This window comes from Coenobita brevimanus, chromosome 110 (assembly GCF_032717465.1).
Source record: "Coenobita brevimanus isolate Jiangsu-jjx chromosome 110, ASM3271746v2, whole genome shotgun sequence".
In the NCBI taxonomy this organism is placed as follows: domain Eukaryota; kingdom Metazoa; phylum Arthropoda; class Malacostraca; order Decapoda; family Coenobitidae; genus Coenobita; species Coenobita brevimanus.
The window spans coordinates 46624846-46650881 of NC_137063.1; the positions used below are offsets into that span (position 1 = coordinate 46624846).

Here is a 26036-nt window from a genome sequence, read left to right on the forward strand (position 1 = left end):
AAATTACGGTAGCTAGTTGTAGATTAGAATTCTATGCATCCTCTTCATTATTATTGTTTTGTGTATTATTGTATTCTTTGTACCGACTGATTGTTATATTCACGTAGTTGTATGAGTTATATGTCCTGTTTAATAGATTTACTACCGTCTATTTCCCGTGAACTGAAAGAAACTGTCCTAAGTCGTAAGTATGAAATTAAAACATTTAGTATGATATTACAGCATTTAGCAGGATATTAAAACATTCTCTGGCTGAAGGGGTTCAGTGTGTTTATATCATGATTATTTACAGTCGATGTTATGTAAAATTTTTGATTATTATTTCCACTTGATGATCTGTATTATTTGCGAGTATTATATCTGATTGCACATATGTAAAATTGTGACTATTATTTCTTGTCGATATGTAAATTTTTGTTAATATTACCGTATATCCAGCTGATAATATGTAAATTTTTGAATATTACTTGCAGGCGATAATATATAAAAGTTATGGATATTATTTCCAGTCCATAATATGCAGAAATTATGACTATTACGATGACATTTATAATTCACCTGTGCTTGACTTTACTACCCCTCACCTCTCTTACTTTACTGCCCTTACCTCCTCTTACTTTACTGCCCCCACCTCCTCTTACTTTACTACCCTCACCCCTCTCACTTAACACTTCTACCTTGCCATCATTTCTTACCTGTGTTCCGCCAACTCACTCTGCCTCATCAGGGTTAAGCGTCTAGATTTCGAAACACCTTTTGCTTAAGTGTCGCATAAACCCTCATTAGCAGTCACGTCTATCTTTATCAGGCAGGTAGGGTCATGATCTCTTTATGCGTCATGAGGATCTCTCTCTCTCTCTCTCTCTCTCTCTCTCTCTCTCTCGTGTGTGTGTGTGTATTCTTGCCACCTTAAGACGATTTTTTAAACCCCAAGAAAACCGTCTCTAATTAATAGGGTTCTTGATGGCATTATCTCTCCTAAGCAAAATAATAATCGTCTGGTCATAGCATAGTTAAAAATTAAAAGTAAGTGTCCATATTGAAGAGGTTAAATTTGAGTAGTTAATTGAGCGAGATTTTAGTAAGTGTTTCAGTATAAAGTGTTGTAGAAATATTGACCGGAACCACGCCTCTCGTCACACCACACTCTCATCACCTTAACACTTTCCACCGCTGTTCATCACCCACTCACCACCGTCTCACTCACAGCACTCACGCCATCACCACCACCTTTTCTCTAATGTGATACTGCTTTATCACCCTGCATTCACACCAGCTTCCCCCTTCTCTCTCCCTCACCATTATACTCCCTCGCATCACAATCTTAACCAATCACATCACCACACACAGCGTCATCAGCACCCTCATCACCACTACCCTTACCACCACCATCATTACTCGTCATTCACATCACCCTCACACACACACACACACACAAACACACACACACACACACACACACCACATCCACCCATATCATCACCGTCATCAAAACCTGTGTCTCTCATCATTCACATCACCATCCACAACCCTCCACCACTCCAACCATCTCGTCCCAGCCTCCCTAACCAGCCCTCTCGTTCCTCCACCACCCTAACCAAGCACCCCTTCTTCCCCACAGAGGGCGGGCGGCTGGAGGAGGAGCTGCAGTACGTGAGAGACAGCGTGGGGGAGGGTTCTGGCACCACACAACAGATGGTGATCCTGACGCCCAAACACGAGGGGGCTTCAGTGCTTCACCCCAGGGCACTCCTCGCCCACGCCGCCGTCCTCACCGCAGCTACCAAAGTTAAAGTCGACATGTTTGATATGTGAGTACAATTTTTTTTTTAATTGACGAATAGAAGGAAAAACAACCTTTATCAGAATTTTAGTTAAGTCTATATATGAATACCTGTGTTCCTTATAATAGAAATCTTATTGGGTCATATTTTGGAACATAAAAAAATACTTTCTTATTTGAGAATGCTGTCAGGTATATTTGTTTTTCGTGTTGATTAGTCTTGAAGTTTGTTTTTGTGTGTTAAGTGTATGCGACTCTCTCTCTCTCTCTCTCTCTCTCTCTCTCTCTCTCAGCTTATTGCCGGGTATCAAATTACATATTTGACAGTACAAGCTTTTTTTTTTTTTTTTCAAGATCCTAAGCTTATTTTTAAAACTGAGCATAATCTTAAGTAATCCTGTAGCCTCTTATTGGCGTAGTAATGTTATTTTTGTGGGTTCTGCAGTGAAAGTTAATGAGAGTGTAAGCCAGTGTTAGGTGAATGGAATTTGCTGGAGGTATTTTTGTCAGTAAAGATTATATTTAGGTCTCCAGGTCGAAACGTGGCTTGAATTTCCTGTTTTAAGATGGTTGCCCTTATTATGATATTTATATTTGGGAGAGAGAGAGAGAGAGAGAGAGAGAATTATGTATATTTAGAACATGAGATAGAGTGGTGATAGAGGTAAAGATATTTGGGGTGCTACCTGAAGTATTGCCACCTGGCTAAGAATACCACTAAAGCTTTGGGTTATAACTCACCTGGAGAAAGACACAGGTAGCCAGAGTCATTAGCACCTTCATTACGAGGACATCTTTTATTATATTTTTCCTAACTCCAGGTTTTTATGCGATTGAGTGGAGATTTTTTGTGTAATTATTGGGTTAATTAGGAGACACAGGTAACTAAGGTCATTTAACATCTTCACCACGAGGACGAGTATTATTTTTTTATTCTTTTCATCATTCCAGACTGTTTTATTCAGTTTAGCGGCGATTTCTTGTAATGAAGGTGGTTATTAAAGATTATCTCCAACCCCTCCAGTTCGATAAGACCGCTGGGCTGAGTAAAATCGTCTGGAGATAGTTAAAAATGTCATGGTACTGAGAGTTTACTTAGATTAAAATTAAGACTTCATGGTACTGAGAGTTTACTTAGATTAAAATTAAGACTTCATGGTACGGAGGGTATGGTTAGATTAAAATTAAGACGTCATGGTACTGAGAGTTTACTTAGATTAAAATGAAGACGTGTTAGTACTGAAAGGGTTTCATGGCCCCACCTGGCCGTAAGTGTGGGGAGAGGACCACTGGATGCCCCTGGTAATAACTGGTACCGGGAGAGAAAGCCCCAGTTCACCGGAGTCATGTCCAGGTTACACCGTTTCATTATATTTTGTGGATTTGAGAATAAAAAAAAAAGTGGGGGAAGCCATCTTGCGGAGTGTTGTCAGGTTCACCAGGGTGTAGGTGGAACTGGCGACCTGCAGTAATTTAATGTATGTTTTGTGTGTGTGTGTGCGTGTGTGTGTGTGTGTGTGTGTGTGTGTGTGTGTGTGTGTGTGTGTGTGTGTGTGTGTAATTTGGACTGTTCGTGTTCAGCGGTTTAAATTGTGTGTGTGTGTGTGTGTGTGTGTGTGTGTGTGTGTGCAGCTGTTTACTCTGAGGGTTTGTTCGTGTTCAGTAATATTTAATTGGTTTATTTATCTATTCTGTCTTTCGTCCTGCAATAACTTAATGTGTTTAGTCGCATTTAATACGCATTTTTAGTACCAGTTTTTATCACCAGTGTTTATATGTGTTTAGTAATGTTTGATCCTTTCACTACGATGACGCAATTATTCATTTATTTATTACATTTTCTTCTGGCTACTGAACAGACGAATTTATGCAGCTTAGGATTGATCTCTGGCAGGGAAGGGGTTAATGAAGACTGTATCTAAGTGATTCTCTCCCTCTCTCTCTCTCTCTCTCTCTCTCTCTCTCTCTCTCTCTCCTCCCCATGTGAAAGCGGTTAAACGTCAAGATATAAATTAGGGTACTGAGCAGAAAGACAAATGCACTTAAACGTGAGTACAATAAACCCGGCATAGCACCATTAACGTAGCAGTATAAAGCCACTTGCCCTGCACTATATCTTACTTGAGTCACCGAATAACTTGCTCCCATTTTCCCCTCTCACTAAAATCTTGTTTATGCCGTGAGATTGGGAAGGATTAGACACTCCCCTTTCCTTCCTCTTCCAGGGCTGAGAATGTGTGATTGGGAAAGATTAGCTGGGGATGGGAGATTGGGAAGGATTAGCTGAGAATGGGAGATTGGGAAGGATTAGCTGAGAGTGGGAGATTAGGAGACTAGCTGAGAATGGGAGATTGGGAAAGATTAGCTGAGAATGGGAGAGTGGGAAGGATTAGCTGAGAATGCGAGATTGGGAAGGATTAGCTGAGAAAGTGAGATTGGGAAAGATTAGCTGAGAATGGGAGATTGGAAAAGACTAGCTGAGAATGGGAGATTGGGAACGATTACCTGAGAAAGGGATTTTGGGAAAGATTAGCTGAGAAAGGGATTTTGGGAAAGATTAGATATTCCTCTTTCCTTCTTCCAGACCTGAGAATGGCAGATTGGGAATGAGTAGGCACACCCATTTCCATTTTCTTCCAAGGTTGAGAATGCTAGATTAGGTTCTCCCCTTTCCTCCTTCTTCCTGGAGAGCACTGACTTCTCTTGTCTCGTTCCTCCTAGAAAAAACATAGCCAAGACGGGGAAGTGATTTACGGAAATGCTGGGTGGGAGAGAGAGACGGGGTAGAGCTTGAAGTCTTTATTTTTCCCTCACGTTTCGGGTTTTCTGTGTTGTCCGAAACGTTAGAAAAAATAAATAATTCAAGCTCTGACCTGTCTCTTTCTCCCACCCATTACTTCCAGCGCAATAGACCATCTACGAACTGATTAATATTTGTTTGTGCATCAGTGACTAGGCTCGTACCAGGTATATTTTCTTGGTACATTCCCAGTTGTGAGTTATACCAGTCTTGCCAGGTAGGAATGATACCAGTTAGTTGGATCATTTGCGAGCCGCCCGAGTTATGAGATTTTGAGGGTGGTATGTATCAATGTAAATTATACCAGTCAAGGATCGTACCATTTAAGAATGGGTTAAGATGATGATGATAATAATGATGATGATAATAGTCTTGAGGATTATATATACCACTTTAAATTCTACCGGTGATAGTCGTCCAGGTAGAAAGTTGTACCATTTGTGATCAGAACCAGACCACACCTGTACCACACCCAGCTCTGCCTACCTGCCGTCTAGGCCACAGAAAGAAGACGAAGAATAAGTGGAAGAAGCAGGGAATTCCGTGGCCCCATCCAGGCCGCCCTTACCCCCGAGTCATCGTTTACGTGCACTTTGCGATTTGTTTTGCATTAGACGGAGATTCGAAGGCGTGCAGAAAAAACAGGTGGTGTAAAAAAGGTGCGATTGGTCACACGTGTTGAAGGAGGCAGCGTGGCGAAGGTGGGACTGACACCGCCACTGGGGTCTTTCTGGGGTGTCTTTGGGGGTCTTTCTGGGGTGTCTTTGGGGTCTTTCTGGGGTGTCTTTGGGGTCTTTCTGGGGTGTCTTTGGGGGGTCTTTCTGGGGTGTCTTTGGGGGGTCTTTCTAGGGGGTCTTTGAGGTCTTTCTGGGTGTCTGTGGGTCTTTGGGATCTGGGGTGGGTGTTCTAGCTTTTCCAGGGTCTTGGGTGTGGATCCTAGATGGTGTAATGGGTCTTTTTATGGTTCTTTCTGGGGTGTTTAGGGGCGTGGGACTTTTTGGTTGTTCAAGAGTGGGTCCCGAGGTCGTCAGAGGTCTGGAGTGGGTCTTTTGAGTTCGTTTTGAGTCAGGTGTTTCTTCAGGTGTTTTTGTGGTTTTCTGGGGTTTTAAATTCTGATGTATCTACTGGTCATCTGGGATGTACGAGAGTGTGCTTCTTGAGATTTATTCTTTTGCCAGTCGTCTCGGATGGTGAAGGTTGACAATCTATATATATATATAATATATATATATATATATATATATATATATATATATATATATATATATTAAGGGGGCTTAGATTTGTGTGTCAAATGTTCTGGGGTATGATGGTCTGGGATAATAACCTTTTCTGGGTTCGGGAATATGGACGTCTGGAGTCTGGTATGGGGTCAGTTGTTGTTGCTGTTGTTTTTCTCAGATCTTCGAGGGTTTGGTCTTGTGGGGTTAATTCAGCTTTGGTCTAAGGCTTGAGATCTTTTCTGGAGTTATTTTTTCTTTGCTTCCTCATCCTGAGTATTGCGGGTCTTTGGGGTCTGCCTCCCAGGGGTTGAGGTATCGGACGGGAGAATGTGGTGTCGGGGTTTGGTTTCCTGAGGTGTGTCAAGTATCGCCGTGAGGTCCCTGGCTGTGTGAAGTTTCATTTTGCGGTCGTCTGTCTCTCTCTCTTTGTACTCCCTTCCCTTACCATGTTTTTGTTAACTTTTTGCTCTTATTCTCTTCTCTCCCCTTGTATCTTCTTTTTTGTCTTCTTCTCGCCTCTCCTGTACTCTCTCCTCCTCTCTTCTCTTCTCTTCTCTTCCTCTCATTTCTCTACTCTTTTCTCATCCTTTATCTTTTCATCTCATCCCTGCTCTTCCCTTTCTTTCCCTTCCCTTCCATCTTCTTCTCTTCCCCTTCCATTGCCACATCGCCTTTTCTCTTCTCTTCTCTTCTAAGGTGCTCGATATCTTGGTCGTGCTACCCGGTCTCTGGTGTCTCAAAAGATATAATCCCTAAACTAAGGTAATAATATCCAGTGACGGAAGTGTGAAGAAAAGTGAAAATCGTCGTAATGAAGGGACTATACTTGCTTTACTCGGCCCGGATTATTGTCCCTGTGCAGATTCTTTTCACGTAGTTCAGTGGCAGAAAAACGCAAAGCTACATTTCTAAGTGCCTTCCATAACACTTCTTCGTGACTAGCACCGGAATCTGGTGTTAATCTGTTGTTAAATCTTTGCATTCCAGATGGAGAGATGGCAGTTTTGGATCAAGTTAGAGTAAAATAAGTATAGTTGTGGTGTTCCTTGGTCACGAGATCTTTCTTGAGGTGAATATTAGTGTCCTGTATTCTGGTCGGGTAAGGAGGCTCCCTAACACATGTTCCTTTGCTGTTTATTTCGGGATGTGGGTGGTTAATAGCTTTTTGTGCGTTATTTCTGCAGAGTATGGCGACTTTTGAAGGATTTATATAACACAGAACAGGACAGTAAGGTGTAGCACGCTGGTAGAAAAAATCGCAGAGGAGGATGTGTTAGTAAGCTTCCTCAGCCAACGAGAATACTGGCCCAGAGGTGACTAGAGTTTAAGAAGCCTTGGTAGAGAAGAGACCAACCTTATGTCTGAGAACCACGAAGCCTGTGTCTGTTACGGCCAACTATTATATTCAAGAAGTACTCTGTGCAGCAAAACTGTTTATTAAAATATCTATCTATCTTGAATGAGAAATAAAAACTGTAGTATATAATTTTTCCAGCTAATTGGACACGATTTTATTCTACCTCCCCTAAAAAAAAAGCCAGAGGGTTAAGAATGTCTTGGATTCTGCTTTCTTTCTCACTCGCTTGGTTTTTACCCCGAAGATGAGATTCACAAACAATTTATGATCACTCTCCTGTTGTAACTCGGATTTGTTTTGATAGGAAAGACAAGAGATGAGAAGGGTATGCATTCTGATTTACCATGTCCTTCCAGCCCAAAATTAATCCTTATTACGACAGGAAAATTCTCGTAAGTTCATTGGAAGAGAGCCAAGTCGGGTCGAAATTGTGTTATCTTACTGAATAAACAGCTCTTTCATACGTGGGGATAACTCTTCCGCTTGAGCAATTCCCGACACAGAGATCAGGTTAGAAATCCAAGTAAGGAAATACCTGAAGTAATTTATGCATCTCAAGCCAGGTCTCTCTGGCGTGGGAGATGCTACAGTTTGGGATCATTGCGGCTGCAGTTCCAGGTGTGTGCCATTAGTCTCGCTTGATTAGGGCCGGGGCTTCAAGGATAGGGCGGGTAGGGAGGTAGAATAGGTAGGGAGAAGGGTAAAAGCAGGGACACCCAGGGCAGGGCAAGGGATAGGCAGAGTGGTCAGCGAGAAGGGTTATTGGAGGGATGGTCAGGTCAGGGCAAGGCAGGGAGAGGGGGATGGGGAAGCAGGGATGGTCGGGGTGGGGATGGGAAAGGGGGGTGAGGAGGTAGAATAGGCAGGGAAAAGGGTTATAGCAGGGACGGTCTGGGCGGGGCAGGGAGAGGGGGATGATGAGGAGGTAGAATAAGCAATGGGGAGGCTTGTAGCAGGGATGGTCAGGCCTGGGCAGGGGAGTGGGTAAGATGGTTAAATAGACAAGGAAGGTCGTGGGAAGGCAGGGTGGGTATTAAGGTTGGAGAGGTAGGGGGGACTGTAGCAGGAATAGGACTAAGTAGAGCAGGGTATGAACAGGGCAGGGTAGATATAAGGTTCAGGGTAGGATAATGAGAGGGAATAGATGTTACAGGGCGTGACAGGGTAGGGCAGGGCAGTGTAGGATTCGGGAAGTTGAGAACAGGCAGGGTGAGTGTGGCAGGGTAGGTGAAGAAGGGATGAGCATTCAGGACGAGGTTAGGTTAAAGTAAAGCAGAGCAGGGCGGGGTAGGATTAGGTATCAGAACATAGTGTGGTACAAGGAAGAGACAGGACTGGCCGGTGCTGTGTGGAGTTAAGTCGGGGATTGACAGGGCTGAGGGGAGGAGGGGAATGGAGGGACGGAGGATGTTTGTGGAGGGGGGGTTAGGGAGGGACGCTGTAGAGCAATGAAGGTACATGGCCAGGCAAGAAATGGCTGGTCAGAGCAGGCGTGATGGGAGGGAACTATCTGGGGACGTTGTAAAGTAAGGGAGGCACAGGGCTGAACATGGCAGGGAAGGACGGTCCAAGGCAGAGCAGGGCAGCGCAGGACATGGCAGGGCAGGGTAGGTTAGAATAGGGTAGGGTAGGGTAAAGAAAGGCAGGACAGGGGGGAAAAGGGCAGTGCAGGGCAGGACACATGTGAGACATATATCACTGAAGGTGAGCAGGATGGAGAGGGACGAATGAAAGAGCGAGAGGAGACGCTACTACAAAGACTAGGGCCAAGAAGGGCACAGCAAATCGCAGTAAGACACGGCTGGACAGAGAAGGGTAGGACTGACTTGGGGGAGAACGATAGAGCAAGGTAGCAGAGAAGAAGTGAGGAGATGGGCAAGGAAGGGCAGAGCAGCGCTAGAGAGGACCCAGCAGAAGTAGGAAAGGTTAAGAAAGGGCAGGATGAGACAGGGCATAGAAAAAGGCAAGACTAGAAAGGGCAGGGCAGGGCAGGGCAGGGGTCAGCACTGCACCAACACTACCCTTTTATACCGTGACACACCAGGTTAAAAGCCAGTCCCCTCGTTCCTTTTACTTGCCTCCCTGCACTCATGCCAGCTCTCTCCCTTTCACATTACCTCACCCTCTCTATTTTTCTCTCCATCCTCTCACACCTCGGCCTCCATCTCACACATCCCCCCACACCCATTCCACAATACCCTACTCCTCCCTCTTGCATCTCATATCACTCCTACTCTTCTAAACGCCTCCTGAATCTTCCACTTACCTCATTGTGGACATTCCATCAACCCCAAATATTGTTAGCAAGCTCACACTTCCAGTCTGTCTCCCAGCCTTTCTCTTATTATATTCCACACTTTTTCCTGTGTTGCCTGCTACTTGTAATCCCTCTCACAATCCCTTCGTCTTCAACCATACATCTTCAATCCTTCTTTCTATAGAGTAATGATAGAATAGTTCATAGTAATTCCTGTGGTGTCTTTTGTACAGATCTCCATGTCGGTCTGTGCGTGGGTGTGGGTGAAGGTGGGTGGTCACCTGTCTCTCTCACCGTTCTTGTATTTTTTCTCATACATAATGCAGTGCCTCGTCCACATCCCAGTAATCTTGCCTGTCATTCCACCTCCAAATTACATCCATCCCCCTCTCATTCTTTACACCTGTCTCTCACTCACACATCTTTTTCACATCCATCCCCCTCCCAGTTCATACTTCATCCATCCCTTGTAAAACACTTTCCCTTGCATCCTACCCTTTCATCACATCCATTCCTCTCACACTTTCTTCCATGCAGACATCCATTCCCCTCTCAGTCTGTTCTTCATCCCGTTCACTCTCCCCTCGCTCCCTCATCCCGTTCACTCTCTCCTTGCTCCCTCACAACCAGCCAGCACCACCCTCATTTACAGTCCTGACTCACAATCCTCACTCACAAACCCCCGGAACGAATCTCAGCTTTACGATTGTGTTTATGGGCGGGTCCCGGGGTCCAGCAGGGAGTTACGATCACGGGGTTTTGCAATTAGCCTTTCAACTGCAGCGGACCGTAGGCAGGCCGTGGCAAATGAGGGAAGAATGCACCCGTTAGAGGAGTGACCGGGAAGGGGGAGGGATGGGAGCTAGGTGGGCGTGGGGAGGGAACTGGGGGGGAGGGAGCTGTAGGCTTGGGGAGGAGGGGAGTGAGCTGTAGGCGTGGGGAGGAGGGGAGGGAGCTGTGTGGGAGTGGGGAGGGGAAGGGGAGGGAGCTATGTGGGCGTGGGGGGGATGGCGGCAGGGTAGAGAAGGGGTAGGATGTAGGTTATTCTTGAAAGCAGATTGGAAATTGAATGAAAGGCTAATGACAAACTAGGGAACAATGCACCCCTTAGAGAAGTGACAAAGGAGGGGTTGATGTTTGGGGGAGGGCGTGGGTGTGGCGGAGGGGTAGAGAGGGGGCAAGGAGGCATGGGATGTGAAAAGAAGGGAACTGAGTCGAGGATGGACATTATTTCAGAAGTGAGCATGAGAAATAAAATGCTATTGGAAAGTATATCATGGGTGTCTCGGGTTGGGGATGAGAGAGGATGATGGCGTGTTTTGGGGAAAGGAGGGGATGAGGAGAGGGTTTAGGAGAGTACGAGGCTGTGGATTAATATAGCAGGCAGATTAGTATGATAAAGTATTAGAGAAGGTAATGAGAAAATAGTGTGGAATATGTAGGTTAGATGCATAACGATGGACTGACTGGATGTGGGAGGGTACCTTGATGGAATGGGAGAGATGGGAGGGATGGCAGGCAAATAGTTTTATATAGAAGAGCTAAACGAAAAAAAGTATTCACCTGTTAGAGGACTGACCTTGTGTGTGTGTGTGTGTGTGTGTGTGTGTGTGTGCGTGTAAGAGAGAGAGAGAGAGAGGAGTAGTGGTTGATTAATGAAGGCTCTCGCAACACCATTAACAAGGAGACCAGACTGCACATCTCCCAGCATCATTAACATCAGCCGTATCGCCCTCGTATCAGCACTCTTGATAAAAGCTGCAGAGGGATGGAATTTGGGGGAACATAAATTGTAATATATTTTATGTGCTATTGTGTATTTTGTTGTATTATTTTGTGTATGTTTCTGTAGTATTATTCACTTCAATCCTGTTTACTTCATGAACCTGAAATTAGAGAGAGAGGGAATGTGTGTGTGTGTGTGTGTGTGTGTGTGTGTGTGTGTGTGTGTGTGTGTGTGTGTGTGTGTGTGTGTGGGTAAATCTCGTTAGTCCGTGTAAACAGTAAAATAATATCAAAGAGAGGAGCTTGGCACAGGATTTGAAGGCAGGAAATAAGAATCATGAAATATATCAGTTTTGCTTAGTGAGGATAATTTAACAGGAAAATGGCTAATGAAGGCGATGACAGGTAAATAAATAATGATAATAAAAGCATTCCCCTCTCTCTCTCTCTCTCTCTCTCTCTCTCTCTGCCAGAGTGTGAGAAACAAGAGAGAGAAATAAAAGGCATCAGGACCTCCCCACACGCTGTTTATTTTGCTAGCTCAGTGTTTGGAGGCGGGGAGAAAGAGGGAAGAGGAGGAGGAAGGAAGAAAGACGATACGAGGAAGAAATAAGAGGGGAAGATAGGTGAAGATACGAAGAGCAATGGAAATTTGAGACAGATTCATTCGTAGATTATACATATAGATAGATAGATAGATTAATAGATAGATAGATAGATATATAGACGAGGGATTATTGTTTTAGCTTATTTTCGCGTTTCTCTCTCATCTGTCAGAGAACACGAAAGAGAGAGAGAGAGAGAGAGAGAGAGAGAGAGAGAGAGAGGGGTGGTGGAAGAAACTAGACACTTGTTTGTTTGTGTGTTTGTGATCTGTTTGTTGGGGGTCTGAAGCCTACGTGTGGGGTCCCTTGTCCAACCTCTTCCCCCCATTCCCCCTCCCCACCCCTCCTCCTGGCTTCCCCCACTACCCTCCTCCTCACTCCCTCTTGTCCTACCCCCCCCCTCTCTTTTCTTCCTTGCCTCTCTCTCTCTCCTTTTGCCGTCTCTTCTTTCTCCCTCTCTGCCCCAACCTTTTCGTCCCCCTTCTTTTCCAAACCCCTTTCCTTCTCTTTCATACGCCTCTTGTCCTGATCACCCCTCTGCCCCTCTGTCGTATGATTTATTATTAGTTTTATTAATTAGAGAGAGAGAGAGAGAGAGAGAGAGAGAGAGAACATGAGGGCGGCATGCTTTGGAGTGGTGGGAGTGATTTATAGTAGATATATGATAGATAACGACGGATTTTAGTGAATTCTGTGAGTGGTGTGTTGTGTCGTGGGGTCGGCCATGTTTGTTTATAGTAGTACCACGTCCCCTCGTTGTTTACATCTGCGGCACGATCACACCACCCCCCACCCCCCACCTCCACCCCCTCATCCACCCATCCTCACCTCCCTCATACACTCCTCTTCTTTCATATTCTCTCATTGACCACCCTTACCACCCCTCTACACCTCATGCATTTTCTGATACACTGCTCTCATTCTCTCTCATTTAAAGTACGGTAATATTATACATCATTTTCCTTTAATACACCGCTCTAGCCACAACTCCATGCATTCTCTTGTACAGCCTTATAACCTCCACCTTTGTCACTCTCATACACCCCTGATTCTTCACTCTCCTAATACATCCTTCATCCCTTGAATTATATATACACCTCACATCCAGTACACCTCTCTGTCACGCATTTTCATATCCCCTTTAACAGACCCATACTGTACAATTCTGCTTTCGGTTACTGTACGTCTGTGAGTAGTACATATTCATCTTAGTAATGTACATCCCTCCAGAGCTGAGTAGAATTATATGGCGGCAAGTAGATCATAAAGAGAGTTTCATCACGCCGAGGGGAAATGACCGGACCGCCTGAATGGGACCTAGGACTGCAAAGTGTATGTATTCGGTGTAACTTTTATCTATTTTTGTAACTCTTGTATTTTATCTACTTTTGTAACTCTTGTATTAACCTTTCTCCCATTCTTTCCCCTTACAGCTCGTGGGGGCTCAAGGACATCTGCTCCGCCCCGAGCTTCCCCATCTTCGACGACCACATCATAGAGCAGGTCAGTACACACACACACACACACACACACGGACATGGACACTTTCGCTAGTAATACAGCTAATTATTGTCTGTTTTTCAGTTTGTCTGTCTGTCTGTCTGTTTGTCTCTTTCACACACACACACACACACACACACACACACACACACACACACACACACACACACACACCGCTCGCTGGTGTAGTGGTAACGTTCCCGCTTGCCAACTGGTGGACGGGAGTTCGCGCCTCGCTCACGTTGCGAAAAGTTTCACTGACGAAGTGGGTGGTTACTGTCCCCCTTGAGCAAGGGGACGGGTGTGTGCGTGTGTGAAGGTCACAGCCTTGCCCTTAGATCGGACTATATGAGCTCTCAGCTCCCTTCCGGGAAGGTAAAAGCTGACGATCACGACCATCAAGTGATCCTGACCGAACCGGTGAATTACACACACACACACACACACACACACACACACTGTAAATGAAGTTCAGTTATTGCTTTTATATTGTGTTTTGCAGCTCCCCCTTCCCCACCTCTCTTTGGTGCTGCGTCAGATCCTGGAACACAAGTAGTGGTTTAATAAGGTGGATGGACATGATGGTAGTAGGTTATAATTTTGTATACTTATGTGTTTTTATATTCATTCTCTGTATCCTTTTCCTTCACTCTCATCTGCTGTGCTGCATCCGAGAACGTAAGCAGAGTTGGATGAATGTGGTACAGGGAATTTGTGTAACCGGGGATTTCATGGAATTCGTGAAGCGAGTTTAAATTAGGATGGGTTGATTAAGATTAGATTAATTTAGGCTGCGGTTGGTTAGGCCGGGATAATCTAGGTTAACTTTAGGCTAGGTTAGGTAGGTTAAGTTAGGTTAGTTTAGATGAACGCTTAACATAACTTAGCATTCATCTGAATTAATCTGACCTAGCATAACCTAACCTAATCCCTAGATTATCCCAGCCAAACCTAACCGCAGCCTAAATTAGACTAACATTGATCCATCTTTATTTAAACTCGTTTCACGAATTCCCTAAGGATTTCATGAAATTACTGTTTACACAAATTCCCTGTAACATATGGATAGATGGATGGTTTATATAATCACAGGAGAGAGTGTTTTGTGTCTCTGTTTCGTTCCTTTATTCAGTCGTTTATTATGTCATTTCCATCTTTTATGATACGGAGAAATAATGCTGACCAAGTATTCCGCGCGTGTTGTAAAGGGCAACTAAAACCGGTTACAAGTCTGAGGTGGAAAAATCCCTTTGGTATTGGCGTAGGGGTGTAACAACCCCATCGCCCAGCACTGGTGTTGCAAAAAGCGTAGCCCAGTTGCTCCTGCCACACGTGAGAAGTCGAGGCTGTACGTTATTTATCAGACATTGCATCAGAAGCCCCCCCCCCGTAATCCCCCTCTCCACCCCCCCGCCTGTGTTTACATGAGGGATGAATTATGATGATGATGTTTTTGCTATCCTATTAAATCCCCCCCCCCGTCTCTCTCTCTCTCTCTCTCTCTCTCTCTCTCTCTCTCTCTCTCTCTCTCTCTCTCTCTCTCTCTCTGCGTCAGATCCTGTTGCACAAGACCAGACATACCCGTAACCCCTTCAGTCTGAGTTTCTTTTTCAAGTTGATTAAAATCCCATGGCGTTTAGATAGAATAATAAAAGAAAAATTCCTCATTTGTCTTAAAGGGATTATTGATAATTTTTAAAGTGATTTATTATTATTATTATTATTATTATTATTATTATTATTATTATTATTATTATTATTATTATTATTGTTATTCTGTATTTTCTTATAAGCGCCTCTTCTTCCACGTTTGCCTCTTCTCCGGTCAGATCCTGGAGCGCATCACCCCTTGCACCATCATCACCCCCTTGGACTGCTTCTGGGAGGGCTCCAAACTGCTTGGCCCGGAATATCCCGTCACCATACCGTAAGTCACTGTACTCACTGTTTGGACGTGTGTGTGTGTGTGTGTGTGCGTTTATGTTCAGTATATAACCTTTAAGTAGCCTTGATTGGACTTATACTTCCGTAGTTAAGATACTTGAGTGATGAAATGATAGGCATGTGCGATTATTGTTGTGCTAGCGTGATGTATTCGGCGCGTTTATCATGCTTTTCTCTTCAACTGAAACTCATAATCTCGCTTTTGTCCCCTTTGCCGAGAGAAGTGGGACGAGTAGATGCTTTTGTTTATCTGTTTATTTTCAGCATTTTTATATTGTGTTTTCTACACTGGTCATGGAATAGATAACCCTTTCCCTGATGCCTAGTAGTTCTTATCTATACCACACACCTTCATGTGTTATAGATAATTGTGTTTTAAGATGACATAAAGTGCGTCTTGAAAGTCACAGTTATCTAGTTTCTGTTTTGACTTAGAGAGGTTGTTACCAAAAAATAAAAAAAAGTGTATTTTTGAATTGATATTTTGTTGAATCAGGTGCTTATTCAGAGTTAGAAATCTCTGAAAACTTAGGAAAATGGCTACTGCACATAAACATTTCTTGGGTGTTAGTTCATCCTATACTTGGGCAAATAGAATATCGTTTTGTACTGATATGGGTGGAGAGAGAAAAGCTAAGGCAGGTCAGAAGTGCGTAGTTTTATGGTTCTTGAATATCGGTACCTCATCTACAAAGGGTGTACGCATAAAATCCATTTCCTCTTCAAAGGTAGACTGAAGAAAACTACTGTAAGCCAGGTAAAGGTGTGAGTGGTTATATAATCCCAGGTTGCTGGTTTACTTTGAGGCTGGTTCCCCGTATACTAAGTTGAACAAGATGACCATTCATACCCAAATAACTAGATTAAGGAAAGCTAACTCATCTAAAGGTGTTAGTAGTTACAGGGATCGTGTCAGTTAAACAGCGTCTTGGAAAGCACGGTCAGTAGCGAAAACAGTATCGAAAAAAGAAAAAAAAATTAGAAAGAAGAAAAAACTCCCACCCAGCATTTAGAGCGACTGGCAAGTGTTAAAGCCACTCCCATGATGGTACCCCAGCCCGCCATCCCATATTTCCATCATGGGGGTAATGATGGGGTGGCTGGGGAAGGTGGGAGGTGGGGGAGAGGGGATTGGAGTAAGGGGGTTGGTCTGAGTGGTGGGGGGAAGAGGTAGTGAGTGGCATTGATGGTGGAAAGGAGACGGTGGTTGTTTTCTGATGGTAGTGGTGGTATTGGTTGTGACTGGTGGGGAGGGAGATGGTGGTAGTGTAGGAAGTAGGTGTTGGTATTGGTATTGGTGGTGGTGGAAAGCAGATGACAGGAGTGGTGGTGGTGGTGGTGGTTGGTGAGCAAGATGGTTGTGGTTGTATTGGTGGTGCTGGTAGTGGTAATAGTGATTGATTGTGGAAGCAGCGATGATGAAGAACGAGAATATATTGCTTATTAATGATGTGATGATTGATGATGATGATGGTGGTGAGATTGATGATTGATGAGGGTAGGTAAAAAGGAAGCAAGGGAGGGAAGAGGGGGCCGGAAACTTTATGTTACGTAGGGAGGGAGAAAGTAGAGGTTAAAATGAAAGGAAGGAAGAAATACAAGGTGAAGAAGGAAGGAGGGAGGAGATGGAGGGAAGAATAAGTTCGGGAGCAGGAGTTATTTTTAGCAGAAAATGTGAAGAGGAATTTTAAAAGTGGAGGCAGGCGGGGGCTGGGAGGCTATAGTGAACAGTGTGTGTGTGTGTGTGTGTGTGTGTGTGTGTGTGTGTGTGTGTGTGTGTGTGTGTGTGTGTGTGTGTGTGAGAGAGAGAGAGAGAATTTGAGGAAAGGAATAAATGATGCAAAGAGGTGAGACAAGAATTATTAACACAGAAGAATGAAGAGGCAGAAGAATAGAGAGAGAGGAGAGCAGGTGGAGGATGAGACGAAAAAGAATTGGTGGTGAGATAAGAGGTGAGCGAGGCGATAATAGCAGTGATCAGAGTAGGTGTTGATCCCACATGCTCTGGGCTCCTCACCTCAACCACCTTATCTCTCTGACTCTCAGGATTTTTCTCGATTGAACGTAATCCTCTCATGGTACCCGTTTTAAAATTCGTCAGTGTACCAGTAGTAAAGAAAGGATTATGCGAAGTAGTTTTTGAAGTGTTTTTATGCCTTAGTTTCTCTGAGATGAACACTGTCTTCTGGTGTTTGCCTGAATATTATACCCAAGTGTAGCAGATGCATAGAAAAGGGTAACACAGCTTCACTTTACGTGTTTTGATGATCATTCTCGCAACACACACACACACACACACACACACACACACACATGGTACTGTAGTTGTGCATGGGTGTATTCCGCAACATGAACGAGAGATAACTATGAGGAGTACTCTGCCGCATGAGGAACGATAAATATACATCAGCATGAGAGAGAAATATTCCACTTATGTCTTCACCGTGGGAGCAGAGTGAAAAAAGTGTCAGCATTTATGATTCATTTAATGGTAAGAAGAGGAGGAGGAGAAGAAAGAGGAGGATTTGAAGGAGGAGGAGGAAAAAGAAAGTGTTTTGGAGTAGGTGAGAGTGGTGTATAACATTGTGGACCACCCCGGCATGTTAATTCCAGCTGTACCCATTTGGTGCTACGACTCACCCCCCTCCCTCCTTCCACCATCTTACCTTCCTTACATTCCACTCGTGTTCATGTTGCCTCCCACCCACCTACCTACCTACCTTCCTGCCTGCCTCTCACCTACTTACCGGCCTACTTCCCTCCCTGTCACCTACCTATCTACCTACCGTCCTGCCTCTCACCTATCTACCCACCTACCTTCTTGCCCCTCGCGTATCCACCTACATACTTACCTTCCTGCCTCTCACTTACCTACCTACCTACCTTCCTGCCTCTCACTTATCTACCTACCTACCTACCGCCTTGCCTCTCACCTAGCTACCTACCCACCTTCCTACCTCTCACCTGTCTACCTACCTACCTTCCTGCCTCTCACTTATCTACCCATCTACCTTCCTGCCTCTCACTTATCTGCCTACCTACCTACTTTCCTGCCTCTCACCTATCTACCTACCTACCTTCGTGCCCCTCATCTATCTACCTACCTGCCTTCCTGCCTTCCTTCCTGCCTCTCATCTATCTACCTACCTGCCTTCTCCCCGCTCAGCTGTCTACCCACCTACCATCCTCCCTCTCACCTAACTACCTACCTACCTTCCTGCCTTACCTATCTGCCTACCTACCTTCCTGCCTTTCACCTATCTACCCACCTACCTTCCTGCCTCTCACCTATCTACCTACCTGCCTATCTATCTTCCTCGTATTCCACTACTGCAAACTGTAGAAATAAAAAGTAAACTAAATAAATAAATAAATAAATCTCACCCCTCTTATATTCCTCACATGCCACACACCCAGTTGACTTATTCTCCACACACACCACCAGAACATAACCAGGCTGATGCATAAGTAAAAGGGGAGTTGGAATAAGTAAATACGGAGCTGATCGGAAAGGTTGATTGCAAGGAAGGTGGGTGTGAGATATACCTTGCCCGCACCGGAAACCAGGTAAGCAACCAGAAATAATATGAAAAGCCTGTACATATTAGTTCCTTTAGAGTGTGTGTGTGTGTGTGTGTGTGTGTGTGTGTGTGTGTGTGTGTGTGTGTGTGTGTGTGTGTTAAACAATTTCATCCATCTTAGAGAAGCACTTGGTGAATGTACTAGAGATATTCTGCTGATAGAAACCAACTTCATTTACCCTTGCAGTATTGACATATATTTATAGTAATAAGTATAATAGGTGTAGTAAAGAAAAAAAAACTCAGTCAACCCCTCCCCATAATAATAAAAACAACCCTTTCAACCCCACACCTTCCATCCTCTCCCCAACCCCTTTCCCCCCCCTCCCACCTTCCATCCTCATCACCCCAGCCACCTCCTCAACCCCCCCCAAGGGTGTGCAAGGGCCACTTCATCACTGGGGTCCCTATCCACCCTGCCGACCACTGCATTTAGAACCTGTTATGGAGATGTGTGGGAATCCAGAGATGTGGCGATAGCACCTGCCAATGGGCCTGCCACATTCTCACACCCCATGAATCCAAAGCCGGGAGTGGGGAAGGTGTCGGTGGATTAGGGAGGGGGAGTTAAGAAGGGAGTTATTAGAGGTGAGAAAATTGTTAGGTTAGGGAGGGTGGAGTGAAGATTTGGGGGGAAGTTACTTGGTGGTTGTAGGGGGGGGGTATAAATGAATTGGTGTTGGTAGGTTAGGGAGGGGGAGTTAGGAAGGGAGTTATTAGAGGCGAGAAAATACTGTATTGGGTTAGGAACAGGAGTTAGGAAGGGAGTTATTGTAGATGAGAAAAGGGTTGGGTTAGGTGAGGTGAGGTGAGGATGGTGTTTGATTAGGGAATAGAAGTTAGGAAGGGCGAGAAAGTTGCTGGGTTAAGGAAAGAGGAAGAGAATTATTATCAGTGAGAATGATATTTAGTTGACAGTCTTGTTTTGTAATTGCTAGATTAGGGGGCAAGTAGTGGCTCGAAAGGTCTTACGAAGGGAGATGGTTAGTGACAGTGCTAACAGAGGGTAGGAGGCGAGTTAATAAAAGTTAGGGGAATTGGCTAGGGACGGAGAATTTAGGAAAGTCGGGAAAGGGAGCTGATAGAGGTTAGGATGGCACTTGATTAGCGAGTTAGGGAAGTGGTTGGATAGGGAGGGAGGTACAAGATATGAAAGAGTTAATGTTGATTATGAAGGAGTTAGGGGTTGTGAAAAATTATGGCATAGAAGGATGAACAGAAAATTAGGAGGAACGAGGAAAGGAGGAAGAGAGTAATACAGATGGAAGAAAAGGGAGAAAAAGAGAGAAACTGGAGGAGAGAGAGAGAGAGAGAGAAATTTAAAGGTATGATTGTACTAAACTTAAGTACGTTGATTAACTCATTTGAACCAGAATTTAAGGTTGTACAGATACTTAGCCTGTAATGGGAGAGAGAGAGATCAGGAAACATGGTAATTTTAGAGTATAGGAAAAAACCAAGATAAGTACAGAATTGCGAAGATTAAGGGGGAAAAAAAAAGTATCAGAGCTGTTGGGAATATAGCTGGTTGGAGTGGGTGATTGTGATTGTAGGTGATTGTGGTTGTAAGAAGTGTGATGGTGGTAATAATAGGCGATAGTCGTAGTGAGTGGTGATTGTGGTAATAGTAGTAACAGTGGTAGACGATTGTGATTGTGGTAGTAATTGTGATGAGGGGTGATTGTTTGTAGGTGACCTGTGGAGATGACTGTGGCAGCTGTGATTGTAGGATAATGATTGTAAGTAGTTAAGTGGTAGAGTATTGTGATTGAGAAGTGTTAAGTGTGGAAATGATTGTGGTTTTTGATGATGCTAGTAATGGAAAAGAGATACTGGTTGTTAATACTGGTTAATAAGTATACCAGGAGATGATGGTGGTTGTGTGGAGATGATAGTGGTAGTTAGTAGTAGCCGTCAGTGAAGATAGAGGTAGTGGAAATGTTACACTGATTGTTAATAGGGACTAATGAAAAGAGTATTAACAGTGGTAGATGATGATGATGATAAGATTGTGTAGGTGAGGTGATGGTAGTGGAGATATAGTGGTGGTGGTAGTTGATAGTGGTGGTGGCAGTGGAGGTAGTGATGAAAGTGGTGGTGGTGGTGGTGATGGTTGTGGAGATAGTAGTGGTGGTGGTGGTGGTAGTGGTAGTTTGAATTGCCTGGTAAGGAAAAGGGCCTATTTAATGACCAGGGTACGGGTGGGTGACTAGGTGGTTACGTAGGTGCTGTGGGCGTATGTAGGTGGGGAGGTGGGCGTATAGGTGGTTGGGTACGTGGGTGCAGTGGGCGTATGTACAGTAGGTGAGGGAAGTTATCGTGTAGTGGTTGGGTACGTCTGAGGTGGTGTAAGTGGGTGGTTATGTAGGTGAGATGTGGTGTAAGTGGGTAAGTTTGTAAGTGGGTAGTGCTTTGGGTGAGTGGGTACATGGGTGCAATGGGCGTGTAGGTGGGTTATCTACGTTCAGTGGGCAGGAATTTGATTTGGGGTGAGTAGGTAGGTGGATGGGGTTGAAGTGGATGAAGATTAAGGTGGGTAGAGTGGATGGATGAATGTGTTGGGTGTGTTGGAGTGGATAGGTGAGTGAGGGTGCGAAGTAGGTGAGCGGAAGGGTGGGATTGTGGTGGGTATGTAAGTGGGTGGGTGTGGGAGTGGAAAGTAAGTGGGTGGAAGGATGAGGTGGAGTGAGCTACAGGTGGGTGAGTGGGAAGTAGATAGGTGGGTTGTAGGTGGCTAGTTGCCCTGGGTGTAAATACTGAATAAAAGTGGGCGGATGAGTCAGCAGGAATAGAGTGGGTGGGCAGGGAGTGGCTTTAACAGAGTGGAGAGGCCAGTTTTAGGGCGGTCCAGATAACGTGGGCGGGAGGGTGGGTTAGTGTGGGTGTGAGAGTGGGCAGGGGTGGGTGTGAAGGTTGATAGGTTACTGAGTTGTGGGTGGGCGTGCCAGATTGGGGTTTGAGGGCGAGTCAGAGTGGGCGTGATGGTGGATTAGGGTGGATGGGAGGGTGGATATGATGCTGACTCGTGGATGGTACTGTGCCAGGTGTGGGCGAGAGGTATGATTTGCTGCTTACTTGTGGGTGGACATGCCAGGTGTGCTCGTAAGGGGGAGTCAGAATGGGCGTGAGGGCGGGCCAGGGTTGACGGAAAGGTGGGTTAGGGTGGGTCGGAGGGTAGATGTGATGCTGACTTGTGATTGGGTATGTCAGGTGTGGATGTGAGAGTGGGTTTGCTGCTATGTTGTGGGTGGGCGTGCCAGGTGTGGGCGTGAGGGTGTGGTGGGGCTACAGGTGGCAGGCGGGGTGGGCCGTTGCATTTCCTGGTAGTCTCAGCGGGCTCTCGGTGGGTGGTGGGTGGAGGACGGTGGGCCGGTGGGTTGCGCCTTTCGTGCCTGGGAGCCGGTGCGCGGGATTAAGACATCAAGGCGAGCCCACCCACCTCGCCGCCCGCCCGCCACCGGCCCTACCTGGAACATACCGCCAGAAAAACGCCAGGGAGCTCGCTGCTAGAGTCGCCATCTTGTCCGACGCGCCTCATCACAGCTTTCCACTACAATATCTTCCTTTACAGTCTTCCATTCATGCTGTGACTACCCAAATCTTCCTCCTCCGACTTGAATCTCCTGGCAAGGGTAAATACAAATGGGTCTGGAAGCAGGAAAGGCCTGGAACAATGGATAGTTAGGGTGGACGCGGGGGCCTGGCGGAGTTATCGTACCTCTGCCACCCCGCGCCGAGACGATGAAGACATCACCGGCGCTGCCACCCACCTCGCCAGGGTCTTAATTTTACGTAATTATCCGTTGGGTAATGTTAGGATCAGTCATGCGGGCGAGCCAGGGAAGACTCCGGCCACTCCAGGTCTCTTGCAACCCCGGCAAACTCGGGTAAGAGGAAATATAAGATCTGTGCTGGGTTATCTGGCTGGTGAGGAGGATGCTTGCGAAGAAAGGAGGTTTGGGCGGGGAGATGCCTCGCTCTCTTTGGGTCCGGGCCTAGAGATAAATTTCTAGCTATTTTCGAGAGGTTTTACGACCCTGGATAAGTCGTACAAAGGCAGCAGGATATTTCTGGCAGGGTTATGCTGTGGATGTGACGAGTATATTTGGCGAGGTTTGTTGATATGACGAGACAGGGTGGTGGGAGGAGAGGGTTCGGGCAGAAGGAACTCTCGGTCTGTTTTGGTGCAGTGTTGAATGTAAATGTGGACAGGTCCGTCGATTCCATTTTTTTTTTTTTTTTCCACGCACGGCCGAGTCAGAGAGAGAGAGATTGTGACTTTAATGTTCGCGAATATTAGAATACACTTCGCTCGATGTTAAAAATATCTATGGAGTTTTACGCTTATGACGCTTATATCAATACGAATAATGCAATTTTTGACTTTTTAGATAGCCTGTCATCTCAAAAGTGTAAATAAAGATGCATAGCCGTGGGAAGCCTGGATCTGGTTATATTTTGAGAAGCGATTAGTTGTTCCTTTGTTGCGGGGTGCGGCAGCGGGCAGGTACACTCAGCAAATATGTTATCGTTACGTGAGCTGCCTTCTTCGTTTTGAAACAATGGGCGAAGAGTTTTGAAATGCCGTATTGTATTTCCAGTTTCAGTAATCGTACATGTGTCGCAATTTAAAGTCGATGTTGTGTTATTAGCCTTAGTTTTTCGCCACTCACTAGACGCACCGGAAGATAGGGAGAAGCATCACTCAGGGCTGGTTTCATTAAGCGTGTGGGTATAGTATTTAATGGTATTTCGCATGAGGGTAATGGGTACTTCCTTTAACCTTCAGGCAGCTGGAATTTTACATCGAAGGAAAAGTCTGGTATTGGTCGTTGCCTGAATAAAATACCGGAAGTGTAACCATGGCAGCTAAGCATCTAACTCCTAAACCCCGTGTAAGATCAGGAATAAAGACGTCCCCGGGCTGAATGGGTTTATCAAGAGAGCGGTTAACCATCTGACAGCTGGTATTTTTCTCTACTATAATTACCTGGTGTTAACTTCAAAAAAAAATATTAGTGTCGCCTGCCTCTTACAACCCACACATATTTTTCGAAATTTGTATAGAGAGATGGAGATGACGAGAGGACTTATGATTCTAAATACATACCATATTCTTCCTTTAAGCACCATAATATACATCCTCGGAAAGCCCCCCGTAGTGAAGAGGTTGGTGGAGTTTATCTAACCTGTTTGAGTTTGGTGTTAACTAGAATAAAACAGACATAGTAGAGAGGGCGGGAAAAAATGGTCATCTTAGAAAGGGTGGAAAAATATGTCTGATCACTTTTGGAACCAGTGAGTGACGTGTTGCCTTATGGATGTTTATAGAGGATTTTTAATAGGTGGGAAAGTGGTGCAGGGGGCTTGGGTACGTGGGAAGGTGGATAGGATGGGTGAGGGGGGTGTGGCGGTGTGCATGGGGAGCAGGGAAGGGGTGGAAGGAAGGGGAAGGAGGAGGGTAGGGTCGAAGGGGTGGGGGAGGTGGAAGAGAAGGGAGAACGAAGAAGAGGGGAATATAGGGGGAACGATAAGTAAAAAGGGTTAAGGGTTAGGGAGTAGGGAGAGGGTGGATGGAAGGGGAGGGAGAGGTGGAAAAAAGGGAAGAAAGGAAGAGGTGAATGTGGGGGAGGATAAATAGATATGGGAAAGGTAGAATAAATTGGAAAGGAAAAAGAGCACATGGAAGGATGAATGAGAGGGATGGAACGTGGAAGTGGATTACGTTTTGGTAAAGTAGCTGGATTTGAGAGAGAGAGAAAGAGAGAGAGAGAGAGAGGATGGATGAATTGCAAGAAGATTGGTTGGTAGGTGGAGGAGTGGGCAGTGAGTGAGTAGGCAGGAGTGTGGGCAGCAAAAAGAACATTACCAACAGGGAGGCTTGGCAAGGATGGCAGGGTTGGTAGAGGGTAGGGGGGTAAGTGTAGGCATAGAAAAGTGGGCAAGAGGGATATGAGGGAGCTGGGGTGGTGTGGGCAAGGGGTAGGGGCAATTAAAAGCAGATTAGATGAATGGGCAATGTTGCTTTAATTAGCAAGAGAAATTTAATTAGTTTCAGTACGAAGACTTTTTTTTTTTTAGTTCGTTTTACTTTCAGACGATTTTTTGCAGTTTAAGAAAATCCTTACTAATGAAGGGGTTGGAGAAGGTTGTATCTAATCCCTCCAGTTCCGTAAGTCTCTCCTAAGCTGAATAAAATCGTCTGGAGAAAGGAATTACAGTATCATCGTAGTGAAGTGATGTGAGCAGAGAATTGTGCAGGTAGAGAAGGGGGAGTTGTGGGTAAAAGGAAAGATTGATGGCAATATGTTAGCAATAGGAGGTGTAGAATGGGCAGTAAAGATTGTGTGGTCAAAGGAAACGGACAGTGTTGGAAGTGTGTAGGCAGTAGAGTTGGCAATTGGATGTGGTGTTGGCAGAGAGAATGGGCAGTGTTGGCATGATGTGGACAGTGTGGTCTCTGGTGCTGGTTACAAAGTGGGCAGAGATAATGGGCGGTGTTGGAGGTGTGTGCAGTAGGGTATGGGTTATTGGGTACAAGGTAGGCCGTTGGTAAGGAAGGGGTCAGTATTGGCAGTGTGTGGACAGTAATGGTGACTTGGTGAGAGAGACAGACAGACAGAGCAGTGGAGGCCGGTAGGTCTGGAGAGAAGGGCAGTGTAAGTAAAACAGCGGGCAATTTGGGCACTTCAGGGGCAATGTGGGAAAGTGTGGGTGGGGGGCAGAGGCAGTGTGGGTAGGAGAGAAGGCAGCAGAGGTGATGGACAGTGTGGATAGGGAAGTGGGCAATAGAACTGATGTGGATACGAGACAGAAGCAATGTGGGTAAAAGTGTAAGCAATAGAGGTAATGCGGGAAAGGCAATATGAACGCTATACAGGTGATATGGGCAAGGGGAAGATGGGCAGTGGAGGTGATAGGGGCAAGGAGCAAGGGTCGTGTGAGCAGGAGAGCGTGCAGTAGAGGTGATATAGGCATGGGGCAGGGGTAGTGTGGGTTGCGACCTTGTGGAGTCAGTTGGATTAAGACATCAAACTTGGTACTCCCCCTCCGGCCCTCAGACCTAATATACTGATTACTGTGTTACCGCCCCTACCCCCTCCCCTCTCCCTCTCTTCTCTTTTTACTCTACCCCCTCTCCCCCCTCTCTAGCTGGTTTCCTCCCCTCCTTCCCCTTCCCCCTCCCTATCTCTTCGCCTCTCCTTCCCCTCCCATTCTCCTCCCCATTTCTTGTTACTCTTCCCCATCGACCTCCTCCTAT

General features: G+C 45.5%; 1 protein-coding gene across 1 annotated transcript in view; it reads left to right on the forward strand.

The window, feature by feature from the left end:
* ptc (protein patched) overlaps positions 1–26036 on the forward strand; it is a 130707-nt gene that overhangs the window by 57412 nt on the left and 47259 nt on the right. Inside the window, exons 3-5 of the mRNA XM_080286278.1 lie at positions 1622–1811; positions 13184–13253; positions 15080–15177. Of these exons, the coding sequence (XP_080142404.1) occupies positions 1622–1811; positions 13184–13253; positions 15080–15177 (358 nt within the window). The remainder of the gene's footprint in view (positions 1–1621; positions 1812–13183; positions 13254–15079; positions 15178–26036) is intronic.